We start from the raw sequence: 25,514 nt of genomic DNA, 5'->3' as shown, positions 1-25,514 counted from the left end.
ATTACTCTTTGTCCATGCTTAATCTGGCTTCTGCAGTAAACAAAGGTCGCACGTTTGACGTCAGGGCAGATTTGTTGTCATTTTTTTGGCGCAGATTGTGACGTTCTAAAACGCAAAACTCCGGTTATCTCTGTCTACACGAAAAGGCATACACGAAGTTTTCAAAAATCTTCACTTTGCCCGGAGTTTTTTTTAAATATTCGTTTTTGATGTGTTGTTTTCATGTGGATGACAGGCCAAAACGTAGAAAAATATCTTCGATTTAGCAGATACCCGGCTACGTGTGGACGGGGTCTTAAACTAAAATCAAATGAATCATGCATGTTGTCAAGCATTGTGTCTCGCAAAACATGCATCATTTATGCAGCACCATTGTTAAAACAAGAGCAATGTAAGCCAAACTGGAGAAAAAGCACTGTGCAGAGAATGGAAGGCCTGAAAAACTCAGAATACCCACATGAGTCATTCTTAAGAACGGATTAAATGTGCTGTTTAATATTTCATAGAATATTGTAGATGCATTAGAAAATTCAGAAATTAACAATTTTGCCATGAAATAGATCACGCTCTTTATTTAAGATTTCTCTTGATATTTTTTTTTCGCATTAGCTTAATGTCTGACCAGAAACCCCACACACAGGCAACACAGAAAGCAGACAGTTGTAGGGAAGAGGCAGGGTTTTCAGTGTTTTCATAACGATATGCCGTGCTGAAGAATTACTGCTCCTTTGAAGAGAACTGAACGGGGTGTTTAACAATCTGTGGTCAAATTAGCATCTCTGCGAACATGGACATGCTGAGATCTTCAGGTCATAATTATTTAGTAGCCTTTTCTGAAGTTGCTCAACAGCCCAACTCCCATTAAAAATAAATAATAGATGAACTGCACTTAAAATAAGTTATAGTAAAGGCTCATACATAGAACAGATGAATAGGCTGCGTACTGATGACTAAGAAAAGTGAAGTCACAAGTAAAAAGTAGCATCACTATGCCAGAATATCAGCTATTTTTTGCCGTTTAAAAAAAGCTGCACGGAAAATACTTGTACAAGTTGGATTTAAGCTAGCTGTAATGCGACAAATTGAGTATAGAAGTAAATATGTACACTTTTCACTTCGCTTAAAAAGTCAAGGAGCTCCTGGAAGAATTCCTGATTTGGGTTTTAAGGACCTGCAATGACCTTGAAGGCATTCCATAAGTATTTGGATATAAAGGTGTGTGTTTTGGTCACACCTTCACTCTTGCTTGTCTTGGTTATTGTACTAACCTGCCGTTGTCCCTGCCGACGCCCCACACACGGATGCTGACTATAGGCTGCGAGTGGAGAAGGGTTTGTCCCAGAGGATCAATCAGATTTAGCATCTCATTCTCTAGCACCAGGAGCATGTCCTTACCCTGGAGAACACAGTGGCAATAATCAGCAGCTTTCATTCATTTAACTCTGGTTTTCCTCTTTACATCAGACAGGCACTATTACACACACCTCTCCCCAGATGCCAGCTGTGTCGTGCAGGTTGTGTTTGTGGTAAGAGAGCTGTCTGATGCAGTTATTTACGGCAATGCTGCTCTTGCCAGGTGCCATCTCTTCCTCAGATATCTCCACCCAGCCCAGAGACCGCACAGCAAAACACTAGAGAAAGACACATACCAAAGAAGAGATTATGAATTGTGGTAGCACTGCATGACACGACAAATGCCCCTTTTCCACCAAAGCAGTTCCAGGGCTGGTTCGGGGCCAGTGCTTAGTTTGGAACCGGGTTTTCTGTTTCCACTGACAAAGAACTGGCTCTGGGGCCAGAAAAACCGGTTCCAGGCTAGCACCAACTCTCTGCTGGGCCAGAGGAAAGAACCGCTTACGTCAGCGGGGGGCGGAGTTGTTAAGACCAACAACAACAATAGCAAGATCGCGAAAGGTCGCCATTTTTAAGCGACGAGAAGCAGCAGCTGTACAAACGCGAAGTCATCCATTATTATTATTGTTGTTGCTGCTGCTGCTGCTTCCGTGTTGTTTTTGCTTCGATATTCGCGCCAAGGTTTATGCAAACGTAGCGACGTAACTGACGTATACAGCGACGTAACTGACGTGACTCCCCTTAGCACCGCGAGCTATGGAAAAGCAAACTGGTTCTCAGCTGGCTCGCAAGTTGAACGAGTTGTGAACCAGCACCAGCACTGGCCCCGAACCAGCCCTGGAACTGATTTGGTGGAAAAGGGGTATCAATAAGCTGGAAATAAAATAAGATGTTCATAATAACGGACAAGCTGTTTGCATGGACTTAACTGTCTGATCACATCATACCAAGCTCGCAACTTTATTTTATTTAATCAACTACCTTTTAAGGAAGTAACTCTGAAGCTTTTGAAACTTTAAAAGCAACTATTCCAACATACAAATAGCAGAGTAGTGTTGATAAACACTACATTCCATACCTTAGCCTCTCCATCAGTGCTGTATGAACTTGGTTTCTCTTCTCCCTCTGACTGAGCGCAGCTGGGAATAAACAGAAAATACATTTGAATGAAAATGTTTTAAGAGTGAGAATATACTGCAATTTTACATAGCACAGATAGATATCGTGCAATCCCTTATACTATATCTCCGAATGCTTTAAAAAAAGACGAGTTATACCCGAGATTGATGGAAGCGTAGCGTAGAGTAGCCCCTTCAAATTCCTTTAGACTCTGATCAGAAGTTACATCCTCCTCCTTCAACATAATAAAACAGCAGGAAAACGTCTCAGGCTTCAAGGTTTACTTTTAACCATTGTATAAATATGCAATACATAAACAGACAGGACACCACACTAGGGCTGCAACGATTCACCACGGTGCATCGAAAATCGAGTTCATGCCTGCCGTGCCGATTATCGATCCATGTAGCTGTATTTTTGGTTCGATTCGGCGACATTTTTTTATTTCAATTTGTACTGATTTATAAACGCAATTTTACCACGTGACCATTACACTTGCACTGTAGCCTGGGCCCGCCCATCCTAAGCGTGACGCAACACGAGGGCCTGTTGCGAGCTTAATCTGGCCAGGCAAGCTATCTACAGCTCTTCCAAGCTCCCGAAAAATCGGGAACCAATCAACTTTGAGCATCTCCAACGGCCCTGGGTAGAGGCGTGTTCAAGGCACTGACGTAGTAGAACTGCGACCGGAAGCCATAGATTGTTTACAGAATCTATGCCGGAAGCGCTTCATTCACGCTTCCGCATCTATTACGCATAGATGCTGTATTGAAAGCATTCAACGGGAAGTTCTCACTGAAAACGGAGCAAAGAGCAGCCCTGGAGGTATTTACTGAAAGGAAGGACGTTTTCGCCTTGCTCCCGACCGGCTTCGGTAAGAGTTTAATCTACCAGTTAGCCCCGTCGCGTCGCATACGTCAGAGGAAAGAGTGATGTGATTGGTTTAAGCTTCGTCACAGCCTTTTCTAGCTTCGACCAGTAGCAAACTGAGGCATTTCAGGGAGGCGGGTCAACCACGGGCTCTGGGAAACGGTTGGGCTTAATATCTTGGCCAGACCAATAGCTCGGAGAGCTTTGAAGTCGCGTTAGCCAGGCTACTTACACTGTTAAATCGATGCGAGAATGCGATCGGCCAGAATAGAGCACAGCTTTGCTTCTAAATAAAACGTGCAATCTGATTGGTTTGGGTCCTTGCTCTTGTCCAATCAGAGTAGCCGACACGTTACGTGGCAGCGCCGTTGCTGGGCACCAAAATGGCGGAAGCCAAGCTTAAAGATCCTTCGTCTCATCTTAAATCAAAAGTTTGGGCTTCGAGAAGACATGGACATTGTAACGTCCTCTTTCCCACGTCATGTGGCACGTAGGGCGGCGCCAATCTCCGTTTCCGTAGCCCTCAGCCTCTCGCCTATTGCATAGGCATTACAGTTACAGTGGGGGGCTAGTCCTCTGGTAACCACGAGAGTTTGACTCCCCACTCGCATCTGTATTGCAGCATGCCTTGCCAGACGGCAGTAGGTACCATTTTTATGACAGTCTTTGGTATAATCCGACCGCGGGTAGAACCCAAGATCTCCCGATCAAGAGGCGGACACGCTAACCACTAGGCCAACTCGCGGTACATTGTAACGTGCTGTACATGTTATGCTGATGTGAAGTATAAGGGAGGGTCAACTACAAACCTCGCAAATCAATTAAAGCGACAACACAACGAGGATGTAAACAAAGTAAGTGCCGCCGAATTGAAAACTGTGTTACGAACGTAGCAAAACCAGGTACGTGGGGACCGTTAAAACTGACTGATGTGATTTACTTTACCTGTTATCAGTTAGAGTTTAGAGCCAAAGTTACAAAAAACAGTTTTACATGTTGCTGAGTTCCTACTGTTACGTGTACTGACAGTACTGATTGAACTGTTATGAATACGCATAAATATTAAATAAGTCTCTTTGAAGAGGAAGGTGTCTGAGTGAGAGTAACTGATCCTCACTGCTCTGTGATCAGGAATTCATCCATTCAAGTTGCCAAAATAGACTTATTTTAAGCATTTTACACTTACATATCCTGTTCCCTAGTCAGCATTTGGAAAGGTTTCATCTTTCCACACAAATTTCAATGAGATTTTGTTAAAGTTTAAAATCTGAGGTTTGTCCGTCCTTTATGTTTAGTTGCAGAATCGAATCGAAGGGTCTGAATCGTGAATCCAAGTCTTAGTGAATCGTTGCAGCCCTGCACCACACCAAGCTGAAATGAAATAAGAAACACGACACCCACCTTCCACAAGTCATCATTGAATCTATTCTGACGAGGTACACCAGTCCATGTAATCTAAAAACAGAAGTGTGTTTTTAAGTTCGATACACACACATTAGACCAGAGAAAAGGCCATCCTTTCAACTATTAACACTGCTGTCCAACTGTACAGTATTAGTGGCAGAATTGGCTAAAAAAAGATGTCTATTAAAGGACATGGGACATGAAACATAAATGCACGCTATATCAGTTTCTTTCCATTAAAAATATGAAATAATTGCATCAACAAATACAAAATTATCTATTAAATTCAGCAAAATCGTTATATTCATGATGATATGGCATTTCTGCTCGAGCTCCGATATGCATATTTTACAACCGGAAGAGCCGCTGTCACGTGATCATACGTCACGAAAACTTTCGGGTACAGCACAAGCGGGTAGATGAATATGGAGAAGTGTGAATCGTGATGATGACGAATGCGACAAAATAGTTTCTGTGTCTTGGATGACAAGAAAATTGTTTCGTTTTTAGAGTGTTTAACGTACATTGAACATCATAGTGTATTGTGACCTCCCAGTCAGTCAGACGCGCTGTCACTCCTGTTAGCAATGTAGCTAGGCTCAGCATGGCCAATGGTATTTTTTGGGGCTGTAGTTAGATGCGACCAAACTCTTCCACGTTTTTCCTGTTTACATAGGTTTATATGACCAGTGACATGAAACAAGTTCAGTTACACAAATTGAAACGTGGCGATTTTCTATGCTATGGAAAGTCCGCACTATAATGACAGGCGTACTAACACCTTCTGCGCGCTTCGACAGCGCATTGATACCTTCACTCGGAGTTGTACCATTATTTTTTAGACAGGGCGGACGGACCAGGGCATTCGCCCGCCTGGCCGTGCCCGACGAGGAGCGCTCTCGGCCGGCTTGGGAGGCAGATGGCAGCCCCTCCTGGAAGTGTGGTTTTACCATGGGCCTCATGCGGTAAGGATTAGTATTATAATTTTGGGTGTATCAATTATTGATCATCATAATTCTGACTCGTTTCGCCATTTTGAATGTTTTCATCTCGGACTCTGGAAGCATTGTATCTCAATCAATCTCGAAAAACATCAGCAAAAAAAAAAAACTAGCTTGCAACGGACTTTAGCTAGATCTATGATGAACTTTCAATGTATGATACAAAAATAATACTTCTTTCAACAGATCATTAGCCTTTGAGCAGAATTGTTTTTAACTTACCAGGAAGTGTTATCGAGCCGACCGCTTTCAGTTTCATGGGGATTGAATGAACTCTCACTCTCAGAATCATCTGACCCGTCAGAGTAAAGACAAGATCTATGTTCATGTGAATTTCCAGCTATCGGTTCGAATTGATAGGGTCTAACTTCACATCTTTGTGAAACATCGGGAATGTCACTGTCGATGGTGTCCATTTCGGTAACCTGTTTACATTAGATACCCAAGCGCTGGCTCCTTGAAAAGTTTTTGTGACGTCACGGGTCACGTGACCGCTTAGCTAATTAACGAATCATTGTTTTACGCTGATGTATAAAAAAGTTGAATAATGTGATGATTTTCACATTTTTGACGCCCTGCAGGGATTTAGATGGCATTTCTTATGTCCTTTATACATAATTATACCCAGAAAAAAATCCATGTCCCATGTCCTTTAAAGTATAATATAAAAATGTTCAATTTAAATGGATCACTGCTTGTACCTGTGGTTCCTCAGAGGGTGTAATTGCAGGGGAGGTGCTTGATGGTCTCTCTGGCACCGCACCCTCTTCCATCGGAGATGGTGGCTCCCACTGCGTGGTGCCTGTTGGAATGTGCCAATAGTAGGTGCCAGAAGTGTCCCGCACCCGCATCCACCCGGCAGGCAGGTCTGTGTCTGTCTCAAATGCACTGCGATCCCAGTAAGACTCTAATATTCACACCGAGTGGTGGTGAGACAGCAATAAAGGGTGAAAGCACAAAAGAATTGTTACATAGAGGGGTTGCGTTTTAGGGCTCATTTCTAGGCCAGAAAATTTAAACAAATTCTGTAAATCTATATATTACAAGTGCTGAAACACTTAAAACTTGACTACGCTTATTTTAAATCATTACCAATGCTCATGGAAAAGTCCAAGCTAGAAAGGTTTGAAAGAGTAAAAACTAAACCAGTTGGAATCAAGCCTGAGCTACCTGTATCTCCATCAGGAGTGCTGGTGGCCGTACTCCCCTGAGACAGAGACATACAGCTGGAGTCTTCGTCACTGGGAGCACCATTCTTGCTGAACAGTAAACATCTGTTCTTGCTCCCTCCTTCACCGCTTTTCCTTGACTCGCTGCTGCTCTGTGCTTCAGAGGAATCTGTGTCTTTCTCCCCACCACTGGCAGGTAGGCTTTCTTCCTCATCGTCCTCTTCCTCCTCTTCCTCTTGCTCCTTACTCTTGGGAATCTCAGAGGTATCGATCAGTAGAGGTTCATTGGCAGCATTCCTGATGTCTATGTCAGAGCAGAGGACCTTCAGGTTCTTATTGTTCTCCACATCATGCTCTTGCTCCTCGAGCGTGCGGTTCTGGTTTGGGTTCACGTCTGGACTCTCGTTCTCGTTTTCCGTCAGGTTTAGATTCTGGTCTGGATTTCTGTTGAGGTCCTGCTGCTGCTCTGCGACTTTGCGCAGCTGGTTCTGACCTTCCTTCATCCACTTGGCATTGCTCCCAGAGATGGAATGACCTTGCTCGTTTTCTTGATTCCTTGCCCTCTCTTCCTCACGGTGAGACACGTCATCGTCCCGGCCACCCATGATGCCGGTGAGGAGCTGTGACGAGGTGGTGCTGGCGTAGATATGGCGGCTCTTGGAAGAAGAAGAAGTGGATGAGCCTTTAGCTTTGCCTTTAAGGCCTAGCTCTGTGTCCAGTAGAGCACCGTGTGGGCAGTGCAGATCAAGGCTCAGTGAGGAGGTTACACACGTGTTCTCGTTAACCAGGTCTGATGTGCTCTCCAAAGACATGGCACAGAACTAGACACCTCTGGAAAAGATTGGTGGAAGAGCATTGAACTATTTAAGAAACTGCCATGTTCAGAGGAAAAAAAAAACAAAACTCATAACTGAATCATAATTGAGATAAGTACCTTAACTAAAAATTGTGCAACGGTTCTCTGAGCCATGTTTTCTAAACTTTTATGAAATTCTATTGCAGTGAATAGAAATATTGAATCACCTTAACTGAAACAACATATGCAGTGTTGCCTTCAAAATAGAGCAATCACTAAGCCATATGTCAGTACTGGATCAGTACCAGGTAATTAGAGCATTGATACTGGTATCATATCACTGAATAAAATCGCTGCTTCCCTATGAGACAGCTTCCTAAGTGGTATTTTAGTACAGTGGTTTTCACAGTCCAGGGTCCATGGCATGCAGCTTCAGATCTTCAACTTGATTTCATTTTTGTGGCTACTACCTCTTAAAGGCGAAGCGAGGCAGTAGCCACCGTGTCATCGTGTTGTAAAAATCTACATGCGCATAAGCATTACAATCACCAGAATGGCGAATTGTGATCTCGCAATATGAATAGTTGATCTCGCGTTATCAAAGGTACACAAGAATGAGTGGCAAAGCCACTATGTCATCGTGTTATAAGAATGAGTGTAACAATAGCGAAACTTCGTAACCAATCAGCACTTATCCTGATCAAGTTCAATTCTCTGTTCTACTTCTTGATAAACTTCAGAACCAATCAGAGCCAGAAACGAAATAAGAGAAACCTCGTTATAACTTTGTAGTATTGGAAGATAATCAGCAGATAAAAAGATAAACGAAATTCATCTTGTGGTTCACCAAGGCTACTGATTCGATATCAGGTAAGTGCTATTTATTTTAAACGAGAACTGAAGTCATTTTTAAACTTGCTTTATTTCTTAATTAACGTGTTATTCAATTACGTTTTCGGTTTTAGTAACCTTATATCGTGACTCGTATTGGCAACTAATTGCAATTAAATATTATACTTAACAGCCTATTCGATTTTTAGCCATGTTGAATTTAGTTCGTTTGTTCCACGGCAGGCGTCGCTTATCCGCGCGATCTTCACGAGACTTGCGCGAGACTTCGAAACGTGAAGTGTCAGTGGCACCATTTTGAAAACTGTTTTCCAAACAAAATATTGCACAAAAACGAGTTGAAATGACGATTACTGCCTACTTTTTTCAAACTTTCCTGATTGCTATCAAAACAAAACTTCTGACTTGATTACATAAGCATTCGAAAGAGGACGCGCGTCTTTTGACAACGTTGGCAGATGTTGGTCACTTTGATTTCCGCTGTACGTTTTACTTCCGTCCTACGATGTCTCGCACAGGTCTCAACGAATCTCGTTTACGGCCATCGCTTTGACATATGGACTGATATATTACAGAGCATATTTCAAACACTCATAACTTGCTATAGCAGTGACAAAATGGCTATCAAAAATGCATTCCTATATTTAATAAAATGAGATAAATAGAATTTTGATGATTAAAAAAACTGCCTTCAGTTCTCCTTTAAGATAATTTACCTTTTGATTATCACAGCTTTTGTTTGGTCCTTCTGAAAGGTCAAATGAAAGGTTTAAGTGTTTTGGCAGATATACTGCGAAGCCGATATCAAACTTCTGCTACTCGCTTTCATTTTTTTTTTTTATTATTCATACTAAATAATGCTCCTAAGACAATTCATGAGCAAGTGCTTTCTTACTATTCTGAAAATATAGTTCATAGCAGTGTATTTTGAACAAAACACAGTAAACAAAATTGGTATCCAAAATACCAACCACATATAAAAAACATACAATCCAAAGTATTAAGAAGTATTGCAATACTAAACAAAGTTAAACAGTTTCTAGATCACAATTCACTCCGGATTCTTTACTGTTCCCTGGTTTCACCTTATTTAAGTTACTGTGCAGAGGTATGGGGCAATAATTACAAAAATACAATACATTCATTATTCATTCTCCAAAAAAGAGCAATAAGGATTATACACAAGGCTGGTTATCGGGATCATACAAATACATTATTCTTAGTCAGAAATACTGAAATTTGCAGATCTGGTGGACTATCAAACAGCACAAATCTTATTCAAAGCAAACAATAATCAACTACCACATAATATTCAAAAACTGTTCACTGAAAGAGATGGGAGTTATAATTTAAGGGGTTTATTTAAATTTAAAAATTATAGGGTGCGCACAACCAAGAAAAAAGTTTTTGTATTTCTGTTTGTGGGGTGAAGCGGTGGAACAGTTTAAATGAGGACCTCAAGGGATGTCCAGACATGAAGCGTTTTAAAAAGATGTACAAAAATTTGATTTTCACAAGGTATAAGGATGAAGGGGATTAATCATAACTGGCTGTTTATTGTGTAAATTTTCTTTTTTGAGTCTTTGTCTATTTGTTTTGTTTTTATTTTGTTCTCCATTTTGAGCGTGGTATTTGTAGTAAACTTGTGTGTAGACATATGGATATACATATATAATTAATTATATGATATAGTCAGAGAATTGATATCTGAATAGTTGAAGCAATGAGTAATATAGTGTATGTATGTATGCATGTGCGTTAGGGTATTAGGCAGAAAAAGAAATTTACCAGTCAAAAATAATATTTTATATAATCCTGATAAGCGCCGCAGGTGCGAAGACGAGCGCCGCAGGCGCGAAGTCCCTCTAGGGGGGTCTGGGGGCATGCCCCCCCAGAAAATTTTTGAAATGTAGACTTCATTTCCTGCATTCCAGGACATTTTCAGGGTGAAATGGCGTGTAATTTTTGATCAGAAATATTGCATATTTTTACTTTGTATTTTTTTCAGTTTCACTCCTGAATGTATCAGATGTATGTATGGTGTCTGATTTGGTAACAAAAGTGAAAAGAAAATAAACAACAATGAATTGTATATAATCTTTTGATCTAGTTACAGTATTTAATAAAAAAAAAAACCAACAGTATTCTATTTTACCATACCCCAATGAAACCCCCTTGTTAATCAATGTATCACACATACCTTTTCTGTCTTTTTGTGGAAAAACGAATCAGTTTTTGTCACATTCAATTTGGGGCGTTTGTTGGGATTCATCTTGATCCAGAAGAGTGAGTCAGCAAAAAAAAATGCGGTTCTCCCGCCAAGAAAGAGGAAACTACAACGCAGGGTGTTTGGCAATTTTCGACCAATCAGAATTCGCGATTTATTCAGTCCGCGTGTTACAAGATTCAGTGCGGGCCAAAATGGCGGAAACGATGAAATATTCTGATTTTTCATTTCAAGTTTTCAGTATTTTTCGTATTAAACTGTGTTTCTTACGATTTGTAAATGATGGCGGAACCACACACGGACTGGCCATCGGGAGTAGCGGGAGTTTTCCCAGTGGGCCGGTGGTTCAGTGTGGGCCAGCGGAGAAAAAAAAAAAAACAGTTGCGCGCTGGCCTTTAATATGATAAGCAATGTTAACAGTTTCTTTAACAAACTGTTAACATTGCTTATCATATTAAAGGCCAGCGCGCAACTGTAATAAGCAATGTTAACAGTCTGTTAAAGAAACTGTTAACATTGCTTATCATATTAAAGGCCAGCGCGCAACTGTTTTTTTTTTTTTTTTTTTTCTCCGCCGGCCCACGCTGAACCACCAGCCCACCGGGAAAACTCCCGCTACTCCCGATGGCCAGTCCGTGTGTGGGCGGAACATAACTGGATTTATCGGATGACATGTGGGAGTATTCATGTGCGAAAATTTTCGGCATTATCGTCCGTTTCAGTATCCGTCTGTGTGTATACTTGCCCGTTGAAATCGGCAATTGCCCGTCAAATTTACGGGTGGACGGGTCTCTGCCTAATACCTTAATGTGCGTGCGTGCATATATTATATATATATAAGGAAGCTTGATAATCAATTTATATTGACTAAAGTAGAGGGGTGGGATTAAATAAGTTTTTACTTCAGCCCACTCCTTTTCAGACATGTAAACTCAAAACTGCTTAGTGCGTCCTTGTTTGTATTTTTGTCTTGTTTTCTTTTGTTTTGATATATTATTACCTATATTATTTAAGGTTTATTTTCTAATTTAGTGGCTTTTTACGTGTTCTTGTTATCTGCATATTTATTCATTGTTTGTTTACATGTTTGAAATAAACCATCATCATCATCATCATCAATACGACAAGCCCGATGCTGCTCATAGCTTGGTGATGCTTGCAAGAGATGAAGCAAGTATAATTGATAACGTATATATACGCTATATTTACTGTATGGATATAGGATCAGAAAATTTTTATTTATAAGCAGTAGCCACATGTACCCATAGGGTATGTATTTTTTTTTTTTTTAATTTCTGTATTTGAAATGGTGTAATGACTTGTGATTTTCTCTCTCATAATAATGAGATATTAAGTCATAATTTTGGGGAAAAAAAGGTTCTCTTTTATGAAACAGTAAGTCATTATTATGATCTGCTATCATCACTGACATACTACAGTCCTGCTCACCATTATTGGCACCCATAAAGTTTAAGTACATAATGTGGAATATTTCCTGAAAAAAAATGAATCAAGTGAAACAACTTTTTTTCTATAGATAGTTTTCACATGACGTCACAGAGTCGGGGATTCCCTGGTGGCGGCCATCTTGGAGGGCTAGCTTACCGTACGGGTCACTGAGCACACATTGTAGCGCGCGAGTTACATTCATTTATATATTATTTACATTTATAGTTACATTACTATTTAAAGCTAGCAATGGTGCGCACTTGTTGTATTCACGGCTGTCGTAATAGGTCAGATGATGAAGTCAAGCGGAGCTTTTATGGAATTCCCACTGTACGGGAACACTAAGGCAGCAAACAAACTCGGCATACAAAGGAGAAATCTATGGCTTGCGAGAATCAACCGCAAGGATTATCAGCCTTCCAAACACAGCAAAGTCTGCTCCAATCATTTTATAAGTGGTAAGTTATTTAAATAAACAATCAATTGTGTTTAAGTTTGTTTTTGGAAATCAAAACATCATGTGAACAATCTCTGGAGAATGCCTAACTGGAACCGCTGAGTGTACGTTTACATTGTAATGTACACTTAATATCGCTCGTTTGTCACGTTTCTATTTGAAACTTGTCACTTCACTCACGCAAGGGTCATTTTTGAAAAACATTTTAGGTCTATTCTGTATGATTTGATTTGTGTTTGGGATGCAAACAACGTGCTTTTTGGCGGATGCCACCTGAATCGCGCAGATCCAATCTTTTTTTTTTTTTTTTTTTTGGGGGGGGGGCGTTGGAGTGTCTGATTATAATTTCAAAGTAAATTCTGTATTAAAATTACTAAATAAGCAAATCCGTTACAGTCCATGAAACAGGAAGTATAAGGATGAGAAAAAAAACAGTTTAAATCAGGAAGCTGCGCACATTTGTGCAGCCTAAGCGGTGTGCAGGACTGCGCAAATGTGCGCAGCTTCCCGATTTAAACTGTTTTTTTTGTTCTGCACGATTCAGGCAGCATCCGCCAAAAGGCGCGCTGTGAATATATAAAGTTGTATATATCAGACAGCCTTTAAAGTTTGATGAAATCAGTTTCAGGCTTTGGAGCAGGCTTTGGCAGCCCTGCATAGTCACTTGAAAATGCATCTTTGTCCACTTCGTAGGGGTCAATTCCCCCAATCAAGGCCAGTTTGGCTGCATACCGTTGTCGTGAAATGTGTATCTATATACTTCTGTTTGCTTGATTTTGCCGACATTGATCTTTATTTTAGAAAACTGACCATATAACTTCATAAATTCGTCCGAGATAACGTAGCCAGTAGTGGCGATGGTCCGTTTTGTTTGCCCCCCAAGATGGCGGCTGGGGGGCGTTCCCCGGGATGCCGTGACGTCAGTGAAAACTATCTATAGAGAACTCGTGTTTGATACAAAAGAGCAAATGATAAACAATTTAAAACAAACAATGAGGGGGAAAAAATAGAAAAACTTAAAGCTTGCTGTGTCACTGATATTGGCACCCTTTGCTGTAAATCAGTATGGAAACACATTACGACTCACCTGTGGTAAATCACAAATGAGAATCACCTGTGATAAATTGTCTGTGCCCATGTGACATGAATTAGCCAATGAATGATGGCTTCTGTGTTTTAAAAAGCCACCTGTTATTCCCTGTTCCGTTGTCACAATGGTGAAGACAAAGGAGCTGTCTGAGGATATCAGAAGAGCTATTATTAGCATACACAAGACCTCCAAAGGGTATAAGGCCATCTCTAAAGACCTTGGTATCCTTGTTTCAACAGTGCGTAACGTTATTAAGAAGTTTGCCAAGCATGGAACTGTCAAGAACCTCCCTGGACGTGGGGGGAAGAGAGAAATTGATGAGAGAAGTCTTCGAAGGTTGGTGCGAATGGTGGGGGGGAAAAAAAAAAAAAAAAACACCACGTCAAACATCCAAAGACCTGAAGGCCAACCTGGAACAGTCTGGGGTCATGATTTCAACAAGTACCATACGCCGCACACTAAACCAAACAGGGCTTTATGGGCGAAGGCCAAGGAAGACACCAATGCTGAGGAAAAGACATAAAAAGGAACGACTGATCTTTGCCAAAGAGTACTGGACAAACCACAATCCTTCTGGGAAAACGTTCTGTGGACAGATGAAACAAAAATAGAGCTTTTTGGCAATGCACACCAACAGTTTGTTTACAGATGGCGCAATGAAGCCTACAAGGAAAAGAACACCCTACCAACAGTTAAGCATGGTGGAGGATCCATAATGCTGTGGGGCTGCTTTGCTGCATCTGGTACTGGAGGCCTTGACCGTATCACAGGAATCATGAAATCAGAGAATTATCAAGAGATTTTAGAGCAAAATGTCCTACCCAGTGTAAGAAAACTTGGTTTGAGTCGAAGATCATGGGTCCTCCAGCAAGACAAAGACCCAAAGCACACATCCAAAAGCATGCAGGAATGATCGAAAAGGGAAATAATGGACTATGTTTTAAAATGGCCAGCAATGAGTTCTGATCTCAATCCGATCGAAAATTTTTGGGGTGAGCTGAAATCTGCCATTGGGGAAAAGAACCCTGCAAACATTCAAGAGCTTGAACAAATTGCAAAGGAAGAGTGGGACAAAATACCAGCTGAGAAGTGCAAGAAGCTTATAGATGGCTACAAGAAACGTTTAGAGGCCAAAGAAGAGAAGAAGAAACCTTTGTCACATGCGCACGTCAAGCACAGTGAAATTCATCCTCTGCATTTAACCCATCTGAAGCAGTGAACACACACGCGTGCACACCCAGAGCAGCGGGCAGCCACGCTACAATGCCCGGGGAGCAGTCAGGGGTTAGGTGCCTTGCTCAAGGGCACTTCAGCCCAAGGCCGCCCCACGTTAGGCCAAAAAAAATAAAACGTGTGTGTTTCCGGTTACCCGACCGACCCTAATCCGTACCGTCCGACCCTAAACTTTTTTTTACGTTTTTTTCCCAGTCGTGACTTTTACATATAACCCAAACGCGTGAACAGGAAGTTTTTGTCACTCACTGGGAAAATCAGGGCTTTCCACAAGCACCAGCTGCCGGCCATACAGCCAGCTACACAATTAAGTCCAGCCGGCTACTTTAATGACTTATTTTTGTAGCCCACAGGCTCTAAATATTAATTTTCGATTTTAATAAAATTAAATGTTTATCTAACGGACTGACAATGTCAAACTGAACCGCACTCATTTAAGTTGTGATTCGCGCTGTTTGTACCGATAATAACCACAAATTCCCCGCAGACTTCGTTGATCAGGGGAGAGTAACTCATCCGCGGCCCCGACATGCGGTGTGCGCGCGCACTCGGCGGAGGCAGTAGTGTGTCGGAGGGAACAGAAGCAGAGATAACGCTTATTTTGTCTTTCACCTAGAGACATGATTCAAACTTTAAAACAGAGACAAAATTCTCCTGTGTGGATCTGGCATTCAACTTTTTTGCTAGGCTCTATACTTTTTGATCAGTCACAGATCAAACACCATGAGCACATCTGGAGAAATTCAGGCTTTATAATGGGTGTCTATGGCGTTACACACCAGTGGCGCTCAGGAGTTTAGAGTGGAGAGCTTGAATAAAAAAAAAGCTCTAACTTTCTCATTTAAACTGTGTGTTCAGCCACAATTTTCTCAAAAGTAGTAGCCACACTTGTCTTGATTCACACAATGTGTCTACCTGAGCGATAGGATTTACAGTTTTTGAATGAGAAGCCAGAAAGTAAGGAGAGGACAGCCGCGCTCTCCCATAGACTCCATTATAAACGTGGCAGCGCTTTTACTGCAAAATCAGAAAAGTCACTTGTTTTTAACTCGCTCTAGTGTCCACATTTTTTACACTAGGGACAAAAAAATGACATTTATGTGTTCATGAGAGCCTTGTAGCACTCAATGTGAAAGAATTTTGTGAATATCTCCTTCCGTTTCCGTGTAAATCAGCGTTGTTCGATGAGAGGGAACTCAGAGAAAAACCGCTCTTTGCTTGTTATATTGTGTCTTTTCCCTGCACCGTTACCAAGGCGACGAGCTGCACTCAGGGAGCAGAGAGGGGCGGGGCTGCTCTCTCTCTCTCTCTCTCATGGTGTATTGAGCTGTTATATTTACAGAAAAAATCATGTTAAAAGGTGTCTCATGCTGCATCAGAAGGTGGTAACTCAGGTGACCTGCAAAGAAATTCATTATATTTTGTGAAATTATTCCTGTCTAAATATAGGTTATGGCAGCCATCTTGAAAAAAAAATAAAAAAAATGCCTGCTTACCGACCCTAGTTTTGAAATCCCCGTAACCGGAAACACACTTTTTTTTTTTTTTTTTTGGCCTTAACCTAACTGCATATCTTTGAACTGTGGGGGAAACCAGAGCATCCGGAGGAAACCCATGCAGACACGGGGAGAACATGCAAACTCCACACAGAAAGGCCCCTGCCAGCTGCTGGGCTCGAACCCAGAACCTTCATGCTGTGAGGCGACCATTATTGCTGCACATGGTGTCTTTTCTGTTTCTTCTTTGAAATTACAATATCTTCTTTTGGCTGCTCCCGATTAGGGGTCGCCACAGTGGATCTTTCATCTCCATTGCTCCCTGTCTTCCACATCCTTCTCTACCACACCTGCCAGTTTCATGTCCTCCCTCACCACATCCATGTATCTCCTCTTTGGCCTTCCTCATTTTCGCTTGCCTGGCAGCTCCATCCTCAACATTCTCCTTCCAACATGCTCTGCATCTCTTCTCAGGATGTGCCCGTACCATCTCAGTCTCATCTCTCTTAGCTTAATTCCCAAGCTCTCCACATGTGCTGTCCCTCTGACGTGCTCGTTCCTTATCCTGTCCAACCTCCCATCGCAAACCTTAACATCCTCAACTCCGACTTCTGCCTCTTCGTTAAGGGTACGGTCTCCAATCCAATCCATACATCACAGCTGGTCTCACTACTGTCTTATACATCTTACCTTTCACTTTTGCTGGGACTCTCCTATCACAAATGACTCCCGAAATCCTTCTCCAGCCTGCCTGCACTCTCTTTCTCACCTTACTATCACAGCCCCCATTTTCCTGCACAGTTGACCCCAGGTACTTGAATTCACCAACTTTCTTTACGTCTACTCCTTGCATCTTCACTACACTCTCATCCCCATTCTCACTGATGCACATGTATTCTGTTTTGCTCCTGCTCACCTTCGTTCCAAACCCAACTTCCTTTCTACTTTCACCACAAACATCGTGTTCCATGGTGAATCTTGCCTCAGTTCAATATGTAAGTTGAAAAAACAATTTTCTTTGTTAAATTACTTTGGACCTCCAATTAAAAGATCCTGATCATATAAATTTGGTACATTTCCATTTATTTCTCAACAGGTTATGCAAAAAATGAAGGGTTGCCAATAATAGTGAGCAGGACTGTATGTGACTTTCAGGTGGCAGAAACAGGATCCGTAGTACTGTAGTCAAAGGTGTGCCTACCTGTAAAAAGCTACTGGGATACTGGTAAATCTGCTTACATTTACTGAGTAAAATATTTATATAATTGACAATTATGGATCTCAGGGTGAACAAGGCTCTGTTCTTTATAAAAGATTATTATGACGGATTTAAATGACTGCAAACCTGGTTTATAACAAGGCCTTAGAGCAAAATAGTCCATTAAACGTGTCGGATTTTCTCTTATATCTCACCAGAAGTTTGAATAATATAGAAATAGAGCAGTTTTACACGTTTATCCAGCTATAACGCCAGCACAGGAGCATTTTGTGTGTTTATCTGCAGTATCACGAAGCACCGAGCTAGCGTGGGCCGTCCCGTTAGCTGCGCATTAGCCTAGCTGCTCGAAAGAGCTCATAACAGCATTAAATAAAAGCTCAAAATGTTGAAATATTATGTCAGAATTATCTCCAGTAAAACTAGTTAAATTAATTCAAATAAAATAACCGACCAGGCTAATTGTCATCGAGATAATTCTCCGCCTAGCCAACGCTAGCCAGTTCATCCTCCATGATCTTGACTGCATAACACAAACACACCCTTCCAGCGAACTCTCTCAATAAATTACGGGTTTTTTTTAATCTAATAAACACAAAACACTATCCTCTTACCTTTTATAAAATATTCTTCATCAATATGCACCATTTACGATTACTAAGTCGGCAAAAACAAAAACCGTCACGCCTCTACAATCACAGCTGCTCCACTAAATTCGATCACTCCAGAAGAATCGACTCCATAAGGAGTCGACTCTTCAGTTACGGGACGTCTACACAGCGCAATCGGCTCGGCTCCATCTAGGAATCGACTCCCGTGATTCCCAACATCCTGGAATCAGAATTGGAGTCGACTCCAAAATTAGCCAGCTAGCTAACACACTGGTCGGTATTTCCTACGTCACGCATCCCACGTAAACACAGTGTCAGAGAACCAGAGGGGCGGATAAAGAATCTGTTTTATTTTTATAGATATATGCTTTATATATATCTTTTTATATACATAGCAGTTACTACGGTTTCGCTCAGTGATGATCCGAGCTCATGATAAAATAAGATGTACTACAGAACACTTCACTAGGGTGGATCATTTCTTTTATTGCTCTTGTTTATTTCTGCATCATTAATTCTTTCTAATCATTTTACCACATGGTGGAGCTGAAAAGCTGTACATAAAGTACATTAAACTGCATGTGAAATGCTTCTGAGGATGTGAGTGAATTGTATAACTGCTAAAAAAAAAAAAAAAAACACACAGAAGCACTTTGCTTGCACAGTTGATCTGAGTTTATCTGCTTCTGTACATAAATTTGTAGGGCCAGGGTTTTATATTTTATTTGGAAACTTCTGAGAAAAAAACACTCAGAATTTTTGAGATTAAAGTTAAAAATTTCGAGGAAAAAAGTCAAAAGTTTCGAGAAAAAAGTCGAAATTTCCGAGAAAAAAAAAGTCAGAACTTTTGAGAAAAAAGTCAAAATTTTCGAGAAAAAAAAGTCAGAAATCTGTAGAAGGCAGGCTTCCATACGGAAGTGACACTCACTCGCGGCCGGTAGACATGAATAGCTGAGACCAGAGCCGTGGAATTCAGAGTTGTGACAACCAGGGTACAGGAAGTCGGTTGGTGATGTGATTCACGTAGATTCAAATACTTCTAGGCAGCGGCTTTCTGTTTGCTAGAGACTAACACAGAACCACTACCGGTACTTAACCTCCTAGGGCTTAGCGGTCACATGCGTGGACAGCACTTTATGGAAATTCGGAACAAGAATCCACATATGTGGACATACTTTTTCTCTAAAAGTACATCTTATCAAAAGATGATGCTTAGTTTTTATTCTAATCAGGTTCTAATAAGCCCAAATAGCAAAGAGAAATAAAAAATGCATGTAAAAAAACAGGTTGGGCCTTAGGAGAATAACAAGCAAAGATTAAGTAGAAACGAATCATAATATTGTGATTCTGTGCCAAGACTGCAAGGATCTCTTTGTTATAAAACCCAATCCCGAAATAGCATTTGATTAAGTCGTCCATTTCAGCAGCACTAAACACAGTAGTAGCAGACCAAGTCTCCGTCAGCTCTGAATGACCTGGTACTTCCTGGTAGCCTAAATTTGTGACTTTATTTCTTGAAAATTCCGACTTTTTTCTCAAAATTTTCAACTTTTTTTCCGCGAAAATTTCGACTTTTTTCTCAAATTTCGACTTTTTTCTCAAATTTTGACTTTTTCTCAAAATTTCTGACTTTAATCTCAAAAATTCTGATTTTTTTTCTCAGAAATTAAAAAAAATATATGTATTTCTTAGTGGAACTATCGCTCTTCCGTAAAATTTGCAGTATTAAAGAACATCCTGAAAATCTCACAGTAAAAATTTCTGTTCTCAATTTGACAAGATAGCACATATATTCACATATGTGTTGGTTAACATCACACGTTGATTCATAGCATGAAAATGCTCAAATTTTTCAAATCAAAAGGCAAAGATTTGATATTTTAAATGTGTGTTTGTTTAATTTGTTGCCATTTTAGCATCTGTGGCTATTTTATGGCCAAAGCAGATAAAAATAAATATTACACAATTTAAAAATAAGAAAAATAATAATTATTTTTTTTACATCAATACAAGTTAGAAAGTTTAAAGCTTTTAAAGGTGGGACCTTAGAAAAAATGTTTACAGCATTATCTTTATAAAACTGCTGCCTTTTTGATAAAAGCCTGTTGCAAAAATGACACCGTGGCATTGTCATGTTGGAAAATGCAAGGTCTTCCCTGAAAGAGACGTCGTCTGGATGGGAGCATATGTTGCTCTAGAACCTGGATATACCTTTCAGCACTGATGGTGTCTTTCCAGATGTGTAAGCTGCCCATGCCACACGCACTAATGCAACCCCATACCATCAGAGATGCAGGCTTCTGAACTGAGCGCCGATAACAACTTGGGTCGTCCTTCTCCTCTTTAGTCCGAATGACACGGCGTCCCTGATTTCCATAAAGAACTTCAAATTTTGATTCGTCTGACCACAGAACAGTTTTCCACTTTGCCACAGTCCATTTTAAATGAGCCTTGGCCCAGAGAAGACGTCTGCGCTTCTGGATCATGTTTAGATATGGCTTCTTCTTTGAACTATAGAGTTTTAGCTGGCAACGGCGGATGGCATCTGTGAATTGTGTTCACAGATAATGTTCTCTGGAAATATTCCTGAGCCCATTTTGTGATTTCCAATACAGAAGCATGCCTGTATGTGATGCAGTGCCGTTTAAGGGCCCGAAGATCACGGGCACCCAGTATGGTTTTCTGGCCTTGACCCTTACGCACAGAGATTCTTCCAGATTCTCTGAATCTTTTGATGATATTATGCACTGTAGATGATGATATGTTCAAACTCTTTGCAATTTTACACTGTCGAACTCCTTTCTGATATTGCTCCACTATTTGTCGGTGCAGAATTAGGGGGATTGGTGATCCTCTTCCCATCTTTACTTCTGAGAGCCGCTGCCACTCCAAGATGCTCTTTGTATACCCAGTCATGTTAATGACCTATTGCCAATTGACCTAATGAGTTGCAATTTGGTCCTCCAGCTGTTCCTTTTTTGTACCTTTAACTTTTCCAGCCTCTTATTGCCCCTGTCCCAACTTTTTTGAGATGTGTTGCTGTCATGAAATTTCAAATGAGCCAATATTTGGCATGAAATGTCAAAATGTCTCACTTTCAACATTTGATATGTTGTCTATGTTCTATTGTGAATACAATATCAGTTTTTGAGATTTGTAAATTATTGCATTCCGTTTTTATTTACAATTTGTACTTTGTCCCAACTTTTTTGGAATCGGGGTTGTATTATACATACACACTCTCCTCATATCAGCATTCTCAAAGGCCAACACTAGCTTACCCACGACTCGGTGCTGTTAGCGTGGCAGTCCCGTTACCTTCCAGCTGGAGTAGCATTAGCAAAAGCCAACGCTAGCTTACCTGCAACTCAGTGCTGTTAGCGTGGCAGTCCAGTTACCTTCCAGCCAGTGTAGCAGTAGCATTAACGAAGGCCAATGCTAGCTTACCCACAACACTGTGCTGTTAGCATGGTAGTGCAGTTACCTTCCAGCTGGTGTAGTGTTGGCGCAGATTAATACTAGCACAGTCAAGCCAAATATTATTATTATTATTATTATTATTATTTCCCCTGTGGGCGGCACGGTGGTGTAGTGGTTAGCACTGTCGCCTCACAGCAAGAAAGTCTTGGGTTCGAGCCCAGCGGCCAACGAGGGCCTTTCTGTGTGGAGTTTGCATGTTCTCCCCGTGTTTACGTGGGTTTCCTCCAGGTGCTCCCACAGTCCAAAGACATGCAGGTTAGGCTAATTGGTGGCTCTAAATTGACCGTAGGTGTGAATGTGAGTGTGATGGTTGTTTGTCTCTGTGTGTTGCCCTGCGATGATCTGGCGACTTGTCCAGGGTGTACCCCGCCTCTTGCCCATAGTCAGCTGGGATAGGCTCCAGCTTGCCTGCGACCCTGTAGAACAGGATAAGCAGCTACAGATAATGGATGGGTATTTCCCCTGTGTAATTTACTTCGTTACTTTTAAAATCAACATAGACAACTACACACAACGGCGTGACCTGGCAGCCAAAATTCTCTCAAAATCTTCCGCTTTTAACAAAACAAACCTTGCGGCCAAGTTTGTTTACAAATTGTCACAGTCACTCGCTAGCACGGAAGTTTTACATCTCTGACGTGTCTCTTTTCAAGTTTTTTTATGTCCGTTGGTATGTTTTTCTCTTGTAAATATGCGTCAAGAATCTATAATAAAGTTTTTTGGGTGTTCAGCGCATCTTCAGTTTCAGTTTTCGGTTTATTTATTTCGTGCTTAATCCTAGCAGTAGCACTGGATTAGCCTGGTCTTCTCTCTTTCCCTACAGACAAAGAAATGATTCTGCACATGCACAGCAGAAAAGTTTTGTCATTGGATATTCACATGAGCTCTGACGTGTAATGTCGTGTTGTCCTGACAACGTGCAATATTGTAACAATATTGTACGCTCATTCTCCATTGGGGAGAGTAGTGTAATACATGGAGGATAAGTGATATAACAATATTGCATGCTATCAATAAACCCACTAGAAGGGAATAGAATACATGTTTTTATTCCATGGAAAAAGTGGCCCGTATGTATAATAATAATTAAACAATACTGGCTGGCGTTGAGTGGTATATCAAATATATTCCATTCAGCTAGCATATAATTCACGATACCACTCAATTTACTACGATACGATACAATAAGAAACGATACGTAAGGGATAACGTCGAATGATTTTATGCTTCTGTAAATCCCATAGTTCATAGCAACAGTTAACAGACCACAGAATGCTGCAGCTGACCAATCAGAACAGAGTATTCAACAAAGAAGTGTAATAAAATGCAATATAATACGATTCAATTCTATTTAGTGGCCTACCATTAATTCACAAATTAGTTTACAGAATTGTGGGAATTAATTTGCATTAGAGTATCTACACATCAGTGTCAAAAATACATTTTTACACAGAAGTTATTTGTGCTTTTTATTATAATTGATTTGTATTTTTTGCATTAATTTCAGTCATTGCTTTTTAAATCAATTTGTCAATTGAAATTGGCAGATCATTACACCCTTAATGCAATGCAGAATAAATTATTACATTTTGTAGTTATACTGTATATATATATATATATATATATATATATATATATATATATATATATATAAAATTATCTCTAGCCACTTTATCCTGTTCTACAGGGTCGCAGGCAAGCTGGAGCCTATCCCAGCTGACTACGGGCGAAAGGCGGGGTACACCCTGGACAAGTCGCCAGGTCATCACAGGGCTGACACATAGACACAGACAACCATTCACACTCACATTCACACCTATGGTCAATTTAGAGTCACCAGTTAACCTAACCTGCATGTCTTTGGACTGTGGGGGAAACCGGAGCACCCGGAGGAAACCCACGCGGACATGGGGAGAACATGCAAACTCCGCACAGAAAGGCCCTCACCGGCCACGGGGCTCGAACCCGGACCTTCTTGCTGTTAGGTGATAGCACTAACCACTACACCACCGTGCCACCCCATTCTGCTTCATTATTTTTAATAATAAATACATTTTCTTTAACCAGCACAGAGTTAGAGGGGCACCAAAGTGGTGCAGTGGTCAGCACCATCACCTCACAGCAAGCAGGTTTTGGGATCAATCCTGCCGTTCAACTGGGCTCTTACTGTATGGTGTTTGCATGTTTTCTTTGTGCCTGTGTAGGTTTCCTCCCACAGTCCAAAGACATGCTGAGTCAACTGGATGCTCCAAGTTGCCCATAGGTGTGAATGTGAGTGTGAATGGCTGTCTGTTTCTCCAAGTTAGCCCTGTGATAAATTGGTGACCTATCCAAGGTGGACCTCACCTCTCGTCCAAAGTCAGCTGAGATTGACTCCAGCTCACCTACAGTATCCTGCGAAAGTATTCATCCCCCCTTGGTGTTTGTCCTGTTTTGTCACGTTACAAGCCGGAATTAAAATTGATTTTTTGGGGGTTAGCACCATTTGATTTACACAACACGCCTACAACTTTTAAAGGTGCAAATTTTCTCTTTATTGTGACACAAATAATAATTAAGATGGAAAAAAAACAGAAATCAGAAATATGGAGTGTGCATAGGTATTCACCCCCTTTTGTATGAAACCTCTAACTAAGAGCTGGTCCAACCAAGTCACATAATTAGTTGATTAAGATCCACCTGTGTGCAAAGTGTCATATGATCTGTCACATGATGTCTGTATAAATCAACCTGTTCTGGAAGGACCCTGACTCTGCAACACTACCAAGCAAGCAACATGAGAACCAAGGAGCCTCCAAACAGGTCAGAGATAAAGTTGTGGAGAAGTATAGCTCAGGGTTGGGTTATAAAAAATACCCCAAACTTTGAATATCCCTTGGAGCACCATTAAATCCATTATAGAAAAATGGAAAGAATATGGCACCACTACAAACCTGACAAGAGAAGGCCACCCACCAAAACTCACAGACCGGACAAGGAGGGCATTAATCAGAGATGCAACAAAGCCACCAAAGATAACACTGAAGGAGCTGCAAAGATCCACAGCAGAGATGTGAGTATCTGTACATAGGATCAGTTTAAGCTGTACACTCCACAGAGTGGAGATTTATGGAAGAGTGGCCAGAAAAAAGCCATTGCTTAAAGAAAAAATAAGAAAGCATGTTGGAGTTTGCCCAACAGCATGTGGCAGACTCCCCAAACACACAGATGATGATTCTCTGGTCAGAAGAGACTCAAATTGAACTTTTTGGCCATCATGGGAAACGCCATGTATGGTGCAAACCCAACATTTCCCAACACCCTGAGAACACCATTCCAACAGTGAAGCATGGTGGTGGCAGCATCATGCTGTGGGGATATTTTTCATCTGCAGGGACAGGAAAGCTGGTCAGGACTGAAGGAAAGATGGATGGCACTAAATACAGGGCAATTCTGGAGGAAAATCTGTTTGAGTCAACCAGAGGTTTGAGACTGGGACGAAGGTTCACATTCCGGCAGGACAATGACCCTAAACATACTGCTAAAGTTACACTGGAGTGGTTTAAAGGTAAACATTTAGAACAACAACAACTTTATTCATCACACACTTGTGAAATTCCTCTCTGCATTTAACTCATCTGAAGCAGTGAACACACATGTGAGCAATGAGCACACACACATACCCAGAGCAGTGGGCAGCCATGCTAACAGTGCC

General features: G+C 41.1%; 1 protein-coding gene across 1 annotated transcript in view; it reads right to left on the bottom strand.

The window, feature by feature from the left end:
• Positions 1-18,461, bottom strand: part of apbb1 (amyloid beta (A4) precursor protein-binding, family B, member 1 (Fe65)) — a 34,868-nt gene extending 16,407 nt beyond the window's left edge. The window contains exons 1-8 of the mRNA XM_060909663.1: positions 18,344-18,461; positions 6,918-7,747; positions 6,449-6,654; positions 4,744-4,797; positions 2,631-2,707; positions 2,432-2,492; positions 1,485-1,631; positions 1,269-1,396 (exon numbers count right to left, since the gene is read on the bottom strand). Coding sequence (XP_060765646.1) covers positions 1,269-1,396; positions 1,485-1,631; positions 2,432-2,492; positions 2,631-2,707; positions 4,744-4,797; positions 6,449-6,654; positions 6,918-7,728 — 1,484 coding nt within the window. The 5' untranslated portion in view covers positions 7,729-7,747; positions 18,344-18,461. The remainder of the gene's footprint in view (positions 1-1,268; positions 1,397-1,484; positions 1,632-2,431; positions 2,493-2,630; positions 2,708-4,743; positions 4,798-6,448; positions 6,655-6,917; positions 7,748-18,343) is intronic.
• Positions 18,462-25,514: the final 7,053 nt, after the last annotated feature.

Source organism: Neoarius graeffei, chromosome 25 (genome assembly GCF_027579695.1).
Source record: "Neoarius graeffei isolate fNeoGra1 chromosome 25, fNeoGra1.pri, whole genome shotgun sequence".
Taxonomy (NCBI): domain Eukaryota; kingdom Metazoa; phylum Chordata; class Actinopteri; order Siluriformes; family Ariidae; genus Neoarius; species Neoarius graeffei.
Note: the sequence above shows the minus strand (reverse complement) of the source record. Positions and strands in the feature narration are given on the sequence as shown.